The sequence below is a fragment of the Carcharodon carcharias genome, chromosome 5, assembly GCF_017639515.1.
Source record: "Carcharodon carcharias isolate sCarCar2 chromosome 5, sCarCar2.pri, whole genome shotgun sequence".
Lineage (NCBI taxonomy): Eukaryota > Metazoa > Chordata > Chondrichthyes > Lamniformes > Lamnidae > Carcharodon > Carcharodon carcharias.
The window spans coordinates 72,501,565-72,519,611 of NC_054471.1; the positions used below are offsets into that span (position 1 = coordinate 72,501,565).

The 18,047-nt window shown below is 42.0% G+C and overlaps 1 protein-coding gene across 3 annotated transcripts in view; it reads right to left on the bottom strand.

Annotated features, from left to right (window-relative positions):
- Positions 1–18,047, bottom strand: part of map3k5 (mitogen-activated protein kinase kinase kinase 5) — a 185,057-nt gene that overhangs the window by 38,999 nt on the left and 128,011 nt on the right. For all 3 annotated transcript variants that reach the window (XM_041188304.1, XM_041188306.1, XM_041188305.1), the window contains 3 exons: positions 15,954–16,111; positions 8,642–8,819; positions 5,886–6,063 (listed from right to left, as the gene is read on the bottom strand). In XM_041188304.1, coding sequence (XP_041044238.1) covers positions 5,886–6,063; positions 8,642–8,819; positions 15,954–16,111 — 514 coding nt within the window. The remainder of the gene's footprint in view (positions 1–5,885; positions 6,064–8,641; positions 8,820–15,953; positions 16,112–18,047) is intronic.

Genomic DNA, 18,047 nt, shown 5'->3' on the forward strand with positions numbered 1-18,047 from the left:
CACCTTCTGGATTGGTCTGCATTAGTTGTGACAATGGAGCCAGTGACAAGGGTACAAACATTGTGGCCAAATTGACAACAGTGCCTTTGGCCTTCCTGATGTTTGAGCTGTAGGATTTTGTACCTCAACCAGGACTTGATGTCAGACATATAGTTTGATAGCATTTCAGGTGGAGCTGTGTATCATCAGTGTATCTGTAAATGTCACTGCCTTCCTGCAGACGATGTCATGAAATGGTAGATATAGTAGAAGAAAGGCTACGGATAGATCCACAGGGACTTGAAAAGGTGACAGTTTTTCTTTCCTCCCTGGCACTATCACTGGAGATGAACTGCCTGCTTTCAGACAAATGGGAAAGAACTCATATTGGAGCAGTCTGGTAGAGAGCTGGATAACATGAGAGGTGAGCAGTGGAGGGTGATATTTCGGTCGACTGCACTAAGTGCTATAGAAGGGAATATGTGATGATGGAAACTAAGAACTAAATCATCCTCCATTGCCCACCTCTCATGTTATCCAGCTCTGAGGGACTATTCATATGATTCCTTTCTTAGCTATCCAAAATCAGGCTGTTCATCTTCACCAAGTTTCTCTTTTCTCCCTGGCGCTATCACATTTGAGGTGATCTCCTTAGCCACTTATTCTCAATCTACCACTGGTAAACTGGATAATCAGATGCCACGAGCTAGGCAGGTTTGCAGGATTCTAGGCCAGCCTAGAGGAGTAAACCTGTGTACCGGATTCTACCCCTCGGTCCCAGATAATCCTGCAAGCTAATACCATGGCTGTTTCTTTAAAAATTCATACATGGGATGTAAATGTCACTGGCTAGACCAGCATTTATTGCCCATCCCTAATTGCCCTTGAGAAGGTGGTGGTGAGCTGCCTTCTTGAACTCCTGCAGTCTGTGTAGTGTAGGTACACCCACAGTGCAGTTAGGAAGGGGATTCCAGGATTTTGACCCAGCAACAGTGAAGGAACAGTGATATATTTCCAAGTCAAGATGGTGTGTGGCTTGGAGGGGAACTTCCAGGTAGTGGTGCACCCACCTGGTAAAGTGGCCCTGCTTGAACAGACAGCAGGAAGGTTGTTAATGCAGTTTGTAGACAGGCTGCATGGTCATAGCTGGTTAAATTCCAACATATTTGGCAATTCTCAAGTCTTGTGTCTGCTAACCTACACCCAAGCTATCTGGACTAAAATTAGGTAAAGGTATCTATAAGGAGAGTAGGAGCTTCATATTGGACAGACAGAGACCCTACTTATGTTTATTTTTAGGAGCTTGGTTTGGAAACTCTAACATGATGATGGGTTTCTACATTTGGCAGCTTATCAGCCCAAAAAAAAATAAACAGCAAAGTTACATTATCACAACTACTGCTTCCATCTTGTTGGACTGTAGATGTCGGTAATGATTCCGCCGTTGCAATTTATAACTCCTCCAGACTCATCTTTTATTTCTTTACTTGCCCCATTACCATGTGCATTTGCCTTGTACCTCCACCCCTTCTGTTATTTAATCTATCCTACTCAAACCGTGGCATACCTTCTGTTCTTTCCTCCCCTCCCCTTTCCCTGCCTCTATACTTGTTTAAAATCTATTACATCTCTAACTTTTTCCAGCCTAATACAAGATAAATATTCTTCCTCGCCCCACTATAATATTTATAGTTGGAAATCGGCAGCCAGGGGCTACAGTGACCAATGGCTTTGACACCATGTTTTGACCATCCAAGCCTAGTATAAGATCCCACCAGGAGGTGGTACTGCACTTGGATGGCCCTGGTGAGGAAACTTGAACAGCGTTGTTCTACTCCTTCAGTACCTTACATTTATGTGGAATCTGTTGGGGCCTGGAAGAAGAAAATTAGCCCCTAAATGTCCAGAGGAAATGGATTTTGGTTTGCAGAAAATTTCTGGGCGATAAAATTAATGATATATCCATTATATGCAATGAATGTTTAAGCAATTTCCGTCTTTTACCTCAATGTACACAGCTGGTTTTATCAGATTACCTAAATGCCATAATATTGAGGTAAAAAAAAATCTGAATGGAGTTCAGCCTGCGTTATTTAACACTTGGAATTCTGCCATTGAATATGGCAGGTTATAATCAAGATTTTGCCTAACTCAGTAACCTCATTGGAGTACCACTTTGACAGAATTTTGCTCACAGTGGGTAATCAGGTATAAGTGCGTTCCTTTATCAGATTACAATACAGCTCTATCACTTGTCATGGGCACATAACTCTTGCTCTCCACTTCACAGAGATAGAGGGATCATTCTGAACCAACTTTAACTAAACAATGAAAATAGCTTTTAAGAGTGCTACAGGTTCCTTTCAATTCTATTTGTACTTCAAAGCAAAAGTCTAAAATGTTAGAAAGTAAGTTTTTCAGTAGAATTTACTGAAAAGGATATTAGGTTACACTTACACAAGACATCAATTATTGACACCATTTGACTTTATGCCAAGTGCTAATTTATAGTGGGAACCCACGCCTAGAAATTAAACTATTTCACAACATAGCAGTCTTTTTATGTAAGAAAATTTCCACATAATTTTGATAGAATTCAATCTGAATGTTACACTATAATCTCTCAATGGTCCAGAAATAAGAACAAGGGCCAATTCACTCAGTAGAACAGACTTTATATAGATTTGAAAAGTATCAACACTATAAGATACAACTGGGAGCAGTTTTAGTGGCCAGACATTTAGCCCAGAAAATAATTCTTGTCTCTAACATTTGGAATAAGGACACAAATATAAAGGGCCAGCTGGAGCCCACTCAAATAAAATGTCCAATCAATTTTTAGTGATCATCCCTGGGCTCACAAAAAAGCCCACTGCCAGCTCTGTACAAGACCGCTCACCCTCCCTGACTGGTGAGCACCGGTGGGCCGCAGATTACTGGTGACATTTAAATGAGGCCCAAAGCCAAAGTTAGCTCAGTCCTCAGGCCAGTATGGACCAGCATGAATAGCAGTCACTCCCCTGATGCAGTGCCAGCTTTGGGACAAGTTGAATTTCTCTCCCACATAATTTCATTCTTCTATACAGAGAATCAAATTATGATGCACGATGCTACTTCCTAATATCTAGAATGCATCTTCAGTATGTGAAGATTAACAACAGTACAAAGTTGCATCGGAAATTAAGTGTAGGAGTGCTAGCTCATTTGTAGATCATTTGGAGGTACTCCTCTGTGGTTGGATCCACATTACCTGGGCAAAATGGGTGGAGCTTCATTCTGTATTTGGTTCGTGCTGCAACCACCTGCAAGTGAGTTTGATTCTGATGTTGAGATCTTGAAGCAATGACATCTTGTGAAGGATAGAAATTAATCCGCTACTAAGATCTACACTTAGTCATTTAACGCTTCCAGTAGACATGTATATACTTTAATGTTACTTCTTAAGAAAAATTAAACAGTGAGCTTGTGAAAAGGAAATACAAATCAATGCTCATTAAAGTTATGTGAAAAAAATGCCTGATGTGTGAAGTAAACACCCAGGGAAGACAAACAAAAACAGAAAATGCTGGAAAAACCTGGCAGGTCTAGCAGCATCTGTGGAGAGAGAAACAGGGTTAATGTTTCAAGTCCATATGAGCCTAGCTCTGAAGATGAGTCATACAGACTCGAAACGTTAACTCTGTTTCTCTCTCCACAGATGCTGCCAGACTTGCTGAGTTTTTCCAGCATTTTCTGTTTTTGTTTCCGATTTCCAGCATCCACAGTATTTTGCTCTTAACCCAGGAAAGACAATTGATTTGAAGATATCTACCACTTCAGAAAGGAACTGGACAATTTCATTTGAAAAGGGGGATTGAGGATAATGGGGATATTAATTGTGGTGATCTTCTGCCCTCCTTTGAGTGGGGTGCATCTTTAGTAGGGTGAAAGATAGGGACCTCCTTCTGCCACATATATGTGCTCCAAACCCCTGCCAGCTTTCCAGCTTCAGGATGATTAACATTTTGAAGGCAGGCTCCCTGGATTCCATCAGGCTAACATGGCAGATTGGGGAGTTGAGCCTTGTGTGCACAGTTTTTGGGAGCTGGGGGCGGGAGGATTGGCAGAACAGGCAGCCACCTATCTGCCTGCAGAAATGGAATAACACTTTTGGTTCTCTTCAGTCTGAGCAAGGCCAAGCTCTGTAAACTCTTGTGCAAAAAGTCTCAACTCTGTAATCCCACCATTATCATGGGAATGACTGGGTCTGACAAGGTTCAAAAGCCACAACTTATTGGAAATGTATCAGAGGACATGGTTCCCTGATTTGCATCTAATTTCAATGTGCACACCTGGGGAAGAGGAAATATGGGTGTGGTAGAAAGAACAAATAACAACTTGCAATTTTATATCGCCCTTGACTTGTACAAGATCCCAAAGTGCTTCAAAGCGGCATAATTTGACAAAAAATTGACACTAAGCCAAAGATTTAGTCAAAGAGGTAGGTTTTAAGAAGTATCTTAAAGGAAGGATAGGGAGGGGTTGAGAGATGGAGTGGTTTAAAAGGAAACTGCAAAGTGTTGGATCTAGAAAGAGGGGGCGATGGGAGAGCGAGCGCGGCGGGAGGGGGGGGGCGATGAGAGAGTAGCGCGGGGGGGGCAATGGGAGAGCGAGCACAGGGGGTGTGATGGGAGAGACGCGCAAGGTGGGGGATGGGAAAGTGAGCGCAGGTGGGGCACACGATGGGAGAGAGAGCACAGGGGGGGGATGGGAGAGTGAGCGCGGGGGGAGGGGGGATGGGAGAGCGAGCGCGGGTGGAAGGGCGATGGAGAGTGAGCGGGGGAGCAGGTGGGATGGGAGTGTGAACGCAGGGGGAGGGGGGCGATGAGAGAGTGGGCGATGGGAGAGTGAACGCATTGGGGGGGCGATGGGAGAGTGAGCACGGGGGGGAGGGGGGGCGATGGGAGACCGAGGCCAGCGAGCATAGAGCTGATACATTTAGGAGCAGGAGTCGGCTAATTGGCCTCTCGTTTGCTCCACAATTTGGTAAGATCATGGCTGATCTGACTGGCCTAAATTCCACTTTCCTCTCTATTTCCTCTAATTCCCTTAATCAAGGATCTACCTAATTCAGCCTTAAAAACACTTAATGACCCTGCCTCCATTGCTCCTTGGGAAAGAGAATTCCACCGACTAACAACCCTCTGAAAAAAAAATTCTCATCTCAACCTCAGTGTTAAATGTGCCTTATCTTTAAACTGTATCCCCTAGGTCTCATCTCTCTCACAAGGGGAAACATCCTCTGAGCATCTACCCTGTCAAGTCCCCTCAGCATCTTATATGTTTCAGGAAGATCGCCTCTCATTCATCTAAACTCCAATGGACGTAGGCCCAAGCTGTCCAACTTTTCCACATAAGATAACCCCTTCATCCCAGCAATCTGGTGAGTGAACGTTCTCTGAACTATTTCTCATGCAATGATATCCTTTAAGTAAGGGGACCAAAACTATGTACAGTACTCCAAATGTGGGCGAACGTGGTCAAGAAGCATAGGGCTGACGGGTGAATGCAGGAATGAAGGTGGTAGGGCAATGCAGCAGATTGCCTCGCTGAGCAACTTTCCAGCCCCATTCAACTGCAAAATCAATGGGGCAGGATGGAAAATTTAAGTCATCCACAGTGATGTAGGGCGCAGAAGCTGGTGGTATTTTAGATGACAATTATAGACAAACGCTGGTAAACGTCTGGAAGGTGTGGGGGTCATCTTTGTATTTAGCGGATGAAAATGCACGGTGTAGTGAAACCAACAGAAGATAGGGAGAGAAAGGGCAAATGGTCTGGAGAAAAAAATAATCTCACCCCTCATCCCTGAAAAAACAATACTGAAGAGAATCTATAAAGCCTTGAAAGTACATAATGCTATTTACCTGAGAAGCAAAGGTCGAGCTCCTTTGTTCTCTTTCTCAATGCAGGATTTCGCCCTTGTTTTGAAAAAGAATAGGTCCTGCTTCAAGTCGGAGTCTGGTGAAACTGAGCCAAATTCACTGCCACTACTCAATTCCTCCACAACAACTGGAACTGGAAGGGATATGCTGCGAAGATAATCTGTATGGGGAATAAATGGAATATTAAGAAAATAGAATCCTGGCGGAGGCTAATTATTCAACTTCTCTCATAGAGGAAAAGTACAAGTATATACACTTCTTTTCCTGTAAATTGACATCATGCTTTTCCCAAAATGGAACTGCCTCCAAGCCATGCAGCTGCCTCCAAACGTCCTGCAGTGGTAAGAGCAGCTTCATCACAATTTGCCCTTTAGCTCCGTTCCTCACTCAGTGGTGCTACAAGTCACAACTCACATGAGTTCAGAGAACCATAGACAACTGAAATGCAGCTGCTGTTATAACATTAGAGATTTTATTAAGCTGTTTGACTAACTTTTGAGAATAGGCTGGATTTGTCCTGACCGGAATCTTCAGTGTGACTGTATCAGTGTGGAAGAATTGACGTTCTCAAAATTATAAAAGGTTTGACCAAGTTGATCCAAACACATTTAAAAAGGATTTTAAAATATGGTAAACATGGTATTCACGCAGAAATATTTCACGTGAAGGGTAACAAACATGGATATCAAAACAATGCATTCAAGCGACAACAAGGTAATTTTCTGATGAAAGGAGGGATAAGGGATATGAAAAAGTGATACGATGAGGTTGAATCATCCACCCAGAACTGGGCTTGCTGCTTCAAATGCATTTTCCTGTTCTAAAATTGCACTACATTTTTGACTGACTTTCTAGAACACTTTGTGAAAACACTTCCAGAAACAAATTGCATCAGCACAATTAGGTCGCCCATTAGGGACAATTGCGCATACCAAATGATTCCTATACATTAAAAGCTGGATGTTTTAACAAGTGGTAACATTTTTCACCAGCGAGCAATCAGTAAAACTTGTTCTGAAGAAGAGTCATGTGGACTTGAGGCATTGATTCTCTCTTTCCCTCCATGGGTGCTGTCAGGCCTGCTGAGATTTTCCAGCAGTCCTCGTTTTTGTTTTTGTTTCGGATTTTCAGCATCCACAGTATTTTGCTTTCATCAGTAAAACATCACTGCTTACTTTTACAATCCTGACAAACTGGGCTTATTTGCCACTTTACAGGATGGTGTCCTTTTAAAAACAGGACACGCAAAAAAATCACTAACAGCAATATTATGTTGTGCAAGAGGATCCTGCTGGAGAACAGAACATTTTTTTCACACTTTGCACCTAGTAACAGCATTCAAAAATCTTGGACCTCAAGAACAGTTTGTGCTCTGGTCATGACCAAATCAACAAGGACCCCTTCCAAATCCATTTCACTTAGAATGTGAGAACACTGGAATACTAAAAACAAGTCAACTTGAAGCCTGACACGTTAAACATGTTTTAAAATGCATAATGGATGAAAAGGTAGCTGGAATAGTTGCTTCATTATAGAGAAATGTAATACACTTGTTTTTATATAGAGCTTTTCACATCCTCACAGCATCCAAAAGCTACTTACAACCAACTAATTAGTTCTGAAATGTAGTCATACAGCCAACAGCAAGGAAATAAATGACTAGTTAATCTAGTTTTTTTGTTTGTATAGCTCATTGAAAGGTAAATATTGGCTAGATTACAGATGAACTCATTCTGTTCTTCATTGGATAATACAATGGGATCTTTTAGAGGCAGACAGGGCATTGATTGTAGCTGAAAGTCGTCATTTTCAACAGTGTAGCACTCCTTCAAAACTGCAATTAAGTTTCAGTTTCAAAGGTTTTTTTTAAAACGGTAGGCATATAGGTTAGCTGTATTAAGTATGTTAATTTATCCTCCCTGTTCCATTTTAGAAAATGATTACAGAATAACAATTATCACTAAAATATTACTCAAGCAAAAGCAAACTCATGTAAATATTAAAATGCTAATTTACTAATTTGGTTGAAACGTCTGGTACATACAAAATAATTTTTAATCTTTCAGGTGAGTTGTATTGCAATCATTTCTTATCATGGTACAAAGTAGTACCTGCTGTACTTCACTATCAAGGTGCAGAAGGAACACAGACTTCACAGTTTGGATCTCTAGAATGTCACAACAATGAGAACCTAAGGCAGAATTTTGCCCGTGGCGGGGTGCTCAGGAAGCTGACCGCCACCCGCAATTGGCACCACACCATGGTTTTACACAGGCTGGCCGATTAAGGCTCGCCCAGCATGATAAGCGAGTGGCAGCGCTCAGCACTGTCTGCGCGGGTGGTGGGGGGCAAATAGGCCTAGCGCGAACTTCGTGTGCGCGCACAAAAAAAAGCGCTTCAATCTCCCTGAGGCACTAATGATTGATCTTTTTAGTTTATTTTTATTTGCTTTAGGAAACCTCATCCCGCCCGTGGATGGGGTTTCCCAAGAAGTGCAAAGGCCACTTGGTGTTTTCGAATTTAATTACCTTTTTAAGGGCCTTAACATGCCTTTTAATTGTCAGCGGGCACACTGCCGACTCCGGCACACGCCCGACGAACGGAATGTTGCGGGACTACGCGATGACGTTGGGGTGCTCACCCGTCACCATCGTGCGTCATTGTACGTTCGGCAAGGTTGGGCATGCTCTTGCCCGCCAAGCTCAATATTCTGCCCCTAGTGTTTCTGATTTGGTTACCTTGCTGTTTTAGCTGTGACCTTTTCTTTCTGCTGGTAACCTTCAGAAACTCGTCTGACAACAATTCGGGAGCAGTGGCGCGCTTGTCAGGTTCTGGTTCAAAGCAACGAAGTATGAAGTCCTTGGCCTCTGGCGACATTGAATCTGGAATATCTGGATGAATTTTAAACATTCCAACCTGCAAAGATGACAAAATGAGTTAGAAAAACACAGCACACAAGCACATCGAAGAAGTAGAAGTATTTGTCTCTTAGCACAGGATGGGAAGTTCGTGAAATGATAGTGAAGTTAAAATGCGTTTCAGATGTGACTTACTCATTGATTCATGAGCTTTTAGCAAAATACATTTTGGAAGTCCTGATGTGGTAGTTAATGGGAGTTAACATTCATATTAAAACAGTTTAACAGATGAACTAAAGGGGCTCATTATTAATCAGTGTTATCCAATACATTAATCAAAAGTTACATGAGATTAATTGAGAATCCAGATATGGCTAAAATTGAGTATTGATTAGTGAATAAGAAAGTAATTGGGGGTGTGATTTCAATACTCGTATTGGCAGTGTATTCACGTGTACTTTGACATTTTTGTATGTTTATTGATAAAATATTAGGCTGAAAGCATATGACTGTTTTCTTGATTATTGTATGCATTACTTTTCGGTGGTGTGAGCAGACAATATGGTGAGAAGGCCAAAAAGCGGTTTCATGACGTTGTGAAACCAGTTTTGATTGTCTGCTCAGCCCGTTGTTGGCAAGTCACATCTGCCATCGAGCGTCAGGAAACTCACTGTAATACACCTGCATTTCAGCTGGAATCATCCACCCAGGCTAGAAAACCGCCCAAGTCAGCCTGATCGGCCTCATAGCACGCTGACATGTTTCACAACGGCACATAAGTGACATGCACCTGGTGAGCTGCACTTCGCTTGGGATTTCAAGGTTTGTTCGCCTACTTTGCTTCATACAGCACTCGCAGTAATTTGTGCCAGCACCACATCACTTTTACAGCATCACAGTATCTTTACAGTGCAGGAGGCGGCCATTCGGCTCATCGAGTCTGCGCTGGCTCTATGAAAGAGCACTCCACCTAGTCCCACTCCTCTGCCTTATCCCTGTAACCCTGTACATTCTCTCTTTTCAGGGAGCAATCCAATTCCCTTCTGAATACCTTGATCGAATTTACCTTTGCAACCTTTCAGGAGGTTTGTTCCAGACTTCAACCACCCTCGGGTGAAAAATTTTTTCCTCACATCACATTTATTCCTTTTGCCAATTACTTTGAATCTGTGTCCTCTAGTTCTTAATGTTCTCTCAAGTGGGAACCATTCCCCTCAGGATCTTAATACCTCTATTAATTCTCCTCTCAGTCTTCTTTTCTCCAAGGAAAACCGTCCCAACCTTTCCAATCTACCCTCGTAGCTACAGTTCTCTATCCCTGAAAATCATTCTTGTGAACCTCATCTGTACTCTCTCCAATGACCTCACATCCTTCCTCAAGTATGGCGACCAGAACTGGTCCAGATAAGGCCTACCTAGTGTCTTATAGAAGTTCAACATGACCTACTTACTCTTATACTCTATGCCCCTATTAATAAAGTTTAAGATACTATATGCTTTATTAACTGCTCTCTCAACATGCTCTGCCACCTTCAATGACCTATGTACATATACATCGAGGTCCCTCTGTCCTTGCACCACCTTTAGAGTTTCTCCCTTTATTTTATACTATCTCACCATATCTTTCCTGCCAAAACCTCATACTTCTCTGCATTGAACTTCATCTGCTACTTGTCTGCCCAATTCATCAACATGTCTACATCCTTTTGAAGTTCAAGACTATCCCCATCATAGTTGACAACATTTCCAATCTTGGTATCATCTGCAAATTTTGAAGTCGTGCCCTGCACACCACAGTCTAGGTTATTAATATATATCAGGAAGAGCAAGGATCCCAAAATACTGCTGCCGTAAAATTTCACCCATTGTGCCTGACTGTACTTTAAATACAAAGAACTAATTTTACAAGTCTCTGCAACATATCGGAAGTTTGCTCATCTGTCCAGCTTTAGTTATGGTGATCTTCGCTGGAGGTTGTTGTACATTTTCAAATTGCTGGCCAGGGGAGCTTTGTTTGTGTTGTGTCTAGGACCATGTTCTAGTTGCAATAGAATCGCTCGGTGTTTCTGATTTGGCATTAGTTTTGTCGCACTGCAATGTCGTTTAGGTGGTCGTACTTGAAAAGGTCTTGGTTCTGGGCACATGCTGATGATTTCTGCTGGACTCCATGTGCCTTCAGTTGGGTATTGTACCCGAACTTTCTGTCTGATGTTCATGTTGGGTAATTCATTCCCCGCTTGCCAATCATGGGACTCTTTCATCTTTCCCTGTCTTTCAATCAAGGCATCATGTACTTCTGGGAGCACTGACACGAGATGACTGGGGAGGGTGTTCCACACTGCACTCATCTGCCGTATAGCAATTCCTCTTTGGTTCCACAGGGCAATGAAGAGTGTACATTCAGAATGGGTAAGCCTATTTGGTTCGAATTGTGCCTCTCCATCTTTGGGCTGATTTTCTGTGTTGCAAAATTAGGCGATCTTCTCCTAGTATAAGCACAGGATTTCTGAAGGTGCTCCTTGTAGTTTCTGGTGTTTGTCATTGTCTTGACAATGCTATGAATGCTGATTAAGGGCAGGCGTTTGGACCCTGGTAGGCCTGCGATTGATCACTGGACCTGTAGTGCCCACAATATAAAATTTCTGGGGTGACCATGGTGACTTTTGCAGCGATGTCTGAGTGTAATGGATCTGGGGGCTGGCATCTCTTGAGTCATTCTACATGGTGACTTTGGCATTAGTTGGTCAAATCAACACTTGCCGCTTCTGTGGGTACATGCATTTCAGCGTACGAAGTAGAAGGATGTTTGCACCTGTGCTGGTATCCAGTTTTGCAAATAGGTTATGCAGACCCTGCATCTGTGGGCATATATTCTGGACAGCGGAAAAGGCTTCTGTGGGTACCACTGTGCCAATGCATTCACTGTACTGAATGTCAGTTCACTTTGTGTGTCGTCCTCATCATCTGACTGTATAGTCTTGGCTATATGTCTTTATGCTGTTTGGTACCTGCTCTAGGTTGGTTAGAACGCTGTACCTGTCGGGCATTTGTTTGTGGCTCCTCATGATGTCAAATCACCTGTTTTGGCCTTTACCTTCTGCAGTGGTGTTTCCAGAGTCCTCCGGTTCCATATGCCTTGCATACAGCATTACAAGCTGTGCATTTCCTGGGTGCATGTATGAGGCCACACCAGCCACATTGCTTTTAGGTTTGGCTGCATTGGCTATCATGCCAATGTTGGCTGAATGATGCAAAGCCTGTATTATCGGTCTACCCATTAGTGTGGCTTCATACTTGCAACCACTTTTTAGTAGTGCTTCCACTGTGCAGCCTTTGGGCTGGTCCAAGATGTCTTTTTGGAATACTTCCACTGGGGTTGATGGTATCACAAGCTCAATTATTCTGTTGGCTAGCTCTGCTACTGTTGAAAGCACAACCATGCCCCTCTCTCTGCACCTACTTATGAATTGGTCAATGTCTCTGCCAGTTGTTGCCTGAAAGACATGAATTCCATTCGGTGCATTCTGAAGTTGAGCTTCACTCATAATTGATATTCAAGGGTTGACCATATTTTTTCTGGATTTTTAAGACGGTCATTGGACAGACCTGACATGTTCAGTATGTAGAGGCCTCATTGCCTGTTGCAATTTTAATTGTAATGGCTTGTTTGTCTGGTTTGGAAATATTGAGGTCCAGAAAACACAGTTCGACATATGTTGGAACAATGTAAATTCAGATAGGGGATCCGGTGCCTTCCAATTGAGTGTTGGTCAGCCTTTGGCATTTTACTGGATTTATAATGAAACATTTGACAGTGATACAAGTTTCTTCCAGCTCTTTTAGAGTTAACTTAGCTCTGATTTGCAGTATCTTTAGTGGCCACTGCCTTAGCTGGTCATAGATTACTGATTGACTGCAATGGTGGCACTATGAGCTCTTGTGAGTTTCCCCAGTTTTAGTTTTGAGCACTGCCCAAAAAACAGTAAAGAACATGAATACTGTCAATCACACTAAAGAAATTAAAAAGCTACAATGAACACAATTACTTATAATATAAACCCCTTAACTCAAATTTCACCCATTGGATTTACAACCCCAAAAAACTAAAATCAGATACCTATCAGAAATTGGAAGATTAACCACCTAGTCGGTGTGCTGTTTCAAAGATTCATATAATAGATTTCTTAGGCCTTCCACCTACTTCTGATAAGGTTGTCCCATCAAATCTCCTCCAACTGTCCCACATTTCCAGTTCAACACAGGCTTCACTAGCCCATCAAGTGTAGCCACATCAGGTTGGTACTCCCCTGGTTCTAAATGTTCTTTAACTCTTGCATCTAAAAAGTTTCTCTCTCTTTTCACAGCTTGGCTTTCCCAGAAGTCAAAATCACTGATAGTAGTGTCCTTCAATTCTCAAAGGTTTAAACCCTTTTAGCCAGCACACACAATTTCAACCGAATTCTGCTTAAAAGAGCTCATCCCCTGCAGGCAACTTGTTCTAATCAAACTGCTTAAAAACAGAACCACACATGGGAATCTTCTCCCCCATATTTAACTTCTTGTTTCCCTCTTTGCTTTCCTATTGTTTTACCTCCCAGGCAGCTGATCACATGATCAGTTACAGGCAGCAAATTGCTTTTTACAAGAATCATCTTCCAGGAAACCTAGTTTTTAAAAAGGGACCATCACCCCAACATAAAATCTAGGTTTTTCCCAAAAAACACATGGTCCATCACAAAATATACAAAAAACCAATCAAAATGCAATTTGTAAAACAAAAGGGCAAGCTCGCTGTTGGCTCAGTGGGTTGCAATAATTACTATATTGTTTTGATCCTAATGCACAGAGTTAGGATGTTCTAGGTGTGATCGCTAGCCTGCACCAGGTTAGCTGATCTCAGCTGGGACTGTAATGGAGAACTACAATGGGTCCTGGGAGAGTAAGGGAGGATGGAACATGGATAAGGAAAAGTAACAATCAGGAGTCCTATTCTTTGATCATTGTATATTGATTACCATTGAAATTGTCACCACCATTGCAATAGATGTTCCCTGTGGCAAGGTTATGCATTTGAATGTTGGGCAAATGGAAAATTATGCTCAGCAGCGATGCCCATTACTACCAGTCGAATAACACTGACACTCAATATCAAGGCTCACACCTGAAGATAAGCCAGTAGGGTGAGGAAAGATATAGTATTCAACTCAACGTTAATTTAGACAATTCTTTTCATTCCTTTGAACTTTTAGTGATCTATGCTGATTCAAGTTTAGTTTAGAGAAAAAAATATTAGATAAGCACAAAAGAAAAACACATAACATCTTTTTTTTTTAAAAGTTTCAGACTGTCACACATTGGAGTAAAAGGTGCTTGATTGTAAGCAAGTGGATTCTTATGTGTAAACATTACATCAAGCATTACTGTTGGCAGCTACAGATAACAAGTTAACAAATGCAGGCAAACATCAGTTGTCAGCTAATTAAAAGCAGAATTATAAGGCTACTTCATCATGGCAGGTAGGAGTCCTACCAACTGCAGCAACATCCAGGAAGTTTGAAATAACATTACTTTATTTTCATATAATGAGTAAGTTTCCTGTTAAGCACAACTGATTCATGCACCAACTCCAAGCTTCACAGCAAATGACTGAACTAACTGCATCCATGTGTCTGGTTCTTTCTCTATTCTTCCACATCAGTATGTTCTCTCTATTGATCTTTCGCTCTTTATATATACATGCATGCGCACACACACACGCTGATAAGTTACAAGTAATATTTGCACCACACAAGTTCCAGACAATGACCATCTCCAACAAGAAAGTATCTTACCATCTCCCCTTGATGTTCAATGACATTATCATTGCTGAATCCCCCAACGTCAACACTCTTGGGGTTACCATTGACCAGAAACTTAACTACACGAGCAGGTCAAAGGCTGGGAATTCTGAGGCAAGTTTACTCATCTCTACTACCTAGAAGGACAAGGACAGCAGGTACATGGGAACATTGCAACCTGCAAGTTCCTCTTGAAGTCGCTTCCTGACTATGCCATTGTTTCTTCACTGTAATCCTGGGAGTCCCCTACTAATAATATTGTGGGTATACCTGCACTAGATGGATGGCAATGGTTTAAGAAGGCAGCTCACCATCACCTTCTCAAGGACAATTAGGGACGGGCAATAAAATGGCAGTGATGCCCACTTCCCATGCAAGTACAAAATTAAATCTGATCTAGCTGGGTTTAAACCTCTTCTCCCTGACCCTAAGAAACATCTGCCTCTGATTGGCTGGTTTACAATATTAACCTCAGTATCCTATCTATTAGTGGTGCACTCTGATTTCACAGAGATAACTTTCCAAACATTCTACTACAAAGATTACAAAGAACTAGAACTAAAGCTCAGAACTAAAAGTACAAGACTAAAGTCAAAACGTCATCTTATGTATCCCCAATTTCCAAAGAAACCTCCTACATATTACTGAACAATCATCTCTCAGAGCCTTGCTGATAACCTTGATGATTGCCTAATTAAACATGCAGATCAGGATCTGGTGATTATTTTAACCTGCAGTCTGAGAAGAGTGTTGTGGAGCCATTGTGGCTCCCACTAGATGTAGATAGTGCTAAGAGCTAGGGCTAGAAAAGGCTCAAGGAAGTAAGTTTTTAACCTTTTTTTTTTTAGAAAATACTGTTTCTGTGGGGTCAGTAGGAACATGGATCTCCAGTAGGCAGGTACCTATTAGCTTGTCTCAGAAGAATACTGAGAAACTGCACGTGAGAGGTGGGGAAGAATAACAGTGAAATCACCTACCTACCCAGAGCATTTGCTTTAAGACGAGACTGTGTTGCAGACCATTTTTGGGAATGGAATGATGGTGATCCTTATTTGTACATGGATATTCAAAAATAGAATAGTAGAAGCAACAAGAAAAGGTTTCTTTCCCCAGTTGTAGACAACTGGAATCTTTCATTATGTCCCTCATCTATGTTCTGATTTTATTTAAATGCTTGTCCATCATTCAGTTCTGAAGACTAGAGTCTGCATTGACTTAGCTATGTTCACCAACAATGCTGAATGCCTTACTATGTATCAAGCTTCTTTTGTTTATTTTATATAAACTTCCTAGTTTTCACAAGTCGGAATAGCTTGTACAGTAATCCACATTTACTTCTTAATGTAATATCTTACCTTAAACATAGCAGCCTGAGGTTCTCCCAATTCATAAAATGGAGGTTTCCCTGTTGCCATTTCAATAATTGTGCATCCTAATGACCAGATATCAGCAGGCTTCCCATAACCTCTTGGTCCTTTGTCTATTATTTCGGGTGCCATGTACTGAAGCGTTCCTAAACAGCAAAGCAAAAATAAATTCAGAATAGTGCTGACTCAGCAGTTTGTCTGGAATTTATAATTTGTTCTCAGGATGTGGGCAACACAGGTAAAGCTGCATTTGTTTGTCCATCTCTGGTTGTCTCAAGTTAGCAATTCTAATTAGTCACCAGCAATTGGAAGACAGCATCAAGAGTCAAACATGTGTGGTGTAAAGTCATATGCAGAACGTGCTGTGTAAGTAGCAAGTTCCTTCCTTTCCCTGAAAGGCATTCATGACATTACAACAAACTGGCAGTTTCCATTTATTATCCCTTTTCTTTTTCTGTCTTTCCCTCTGTCTCTCTCACACACACACAGACACACAGTATAAAATTAAAAACAGCATGTGGTCTCAAGATTCAAAGTTGTGCTTGTAAATGTAACATTACATGATGGATTGAGAAGAATGAGGTACCACCCAACATTATGTGACAGCCCAACCACTACTGCCGTAGTATATAGAGACCTAATGCCAGAGAAACTGGTCGATTCAGCATTAAGTTGCAGGCTCTGGGCACCAAATGTCACTGCAAACTAGTCAAGGTTTTTGAGGCATCCACCATAGTAAGTAAATTAATGCAAGAATTTTAATTTTCAGTTTATTTACAAAATTTTACGCTAATCATTTGGTCCCTTATAGTCCTCCCCACCCAGAAGTTCCCACTTCTGAACAGACTTTTTTAAATTAATTCATGGGATGGGGACATTGCTGGCTAGCCCATCTCTAATTGCCCTTGGATTACATGGCTTACTAGGCCATTTCAGAAGGCACTTAAGAGTCAACCACATTCTGTGGGTCTGGAGTCACATGTAGGCCAGAACAGGTATGGATAGCAAATCGACAATGGTTTCATGGTCATCATTAGACTTTCATAATTCCAGATTTTTTATTGAATGCAAATTTCACCATCTGCCATGGTGGAATTCAAAACCGCGTCCCCATAGCATTAACCTGGGCCTTTAAATTATTCGTTGAGTGACAATTCCACTACACCACTGTCTCTCCCATGTGGGAACATTCAGAAGTTCCAGGAAGCAGGCCAAGAAACTCGTTCAGCTGCCATCACCCATTAAACTGCTGTTACAACTGACTGGCCCCACACACACCCAAGCCCACACCCTACTTGCCCACCACCTGTGCCACCATTGCCTGTCACTGAACAGCATATCGGCCCTATGTTAACCTCATTCAGAGACCAGGGCTTGGCCCTTCTAATTCCATCCAATGAGCATCACTGCAGCCCCAATTCCTCCAAGGAAATAGCATTTTCTCTCAATTTAAGCTACCGACCATCATCCTGCCCCGCCTGTCCTCTGCCCCCAGAAATAGCTGTTTGGAACATTCAAGTTCCAAATAATGACCAGCTTCTGATGCCTCCCACAATAAGCAACATCACACAGCCAACAAACATTTCAAGAACTCCACCTGTCGCATTCCCACTGAAGAAGCATTTTAATCACACAGACTAGGATCTTTACCTTTGCATTTCCTTTCCACTAAGCAGCATTTCGAATCCCACCATGCAGTCCATTACTTTGGCCATTTCCCCCATCACTCACTCAACCTGGACTGAGAATCATAACAACACCTCTGCCACATCTCACACGGAGCAGCACTTCAGCTACTGAACATAGCTCTCCTACACTAAACAAAACCAGCCCAGGCTTCCTTTACTGACAGCTGTTTTAACCTCACCCTTTCCTTCCTTTCTTGCCCCTGTACCCACCCACTACAGCTAAAGGCCAATTGTTTTGGCCTTGCAAACTTGCTGTTACTGCTTTTTATCCTCCAACCATTTCGTGACTTATTTGAACAAATTTTCTTTAATTCCACATAGCATTGTCCGTCCCATGTGCACCTTTATGTGGTATATTAATTGCTTTGAGAAAATCCCTACATCTATTCTCCTC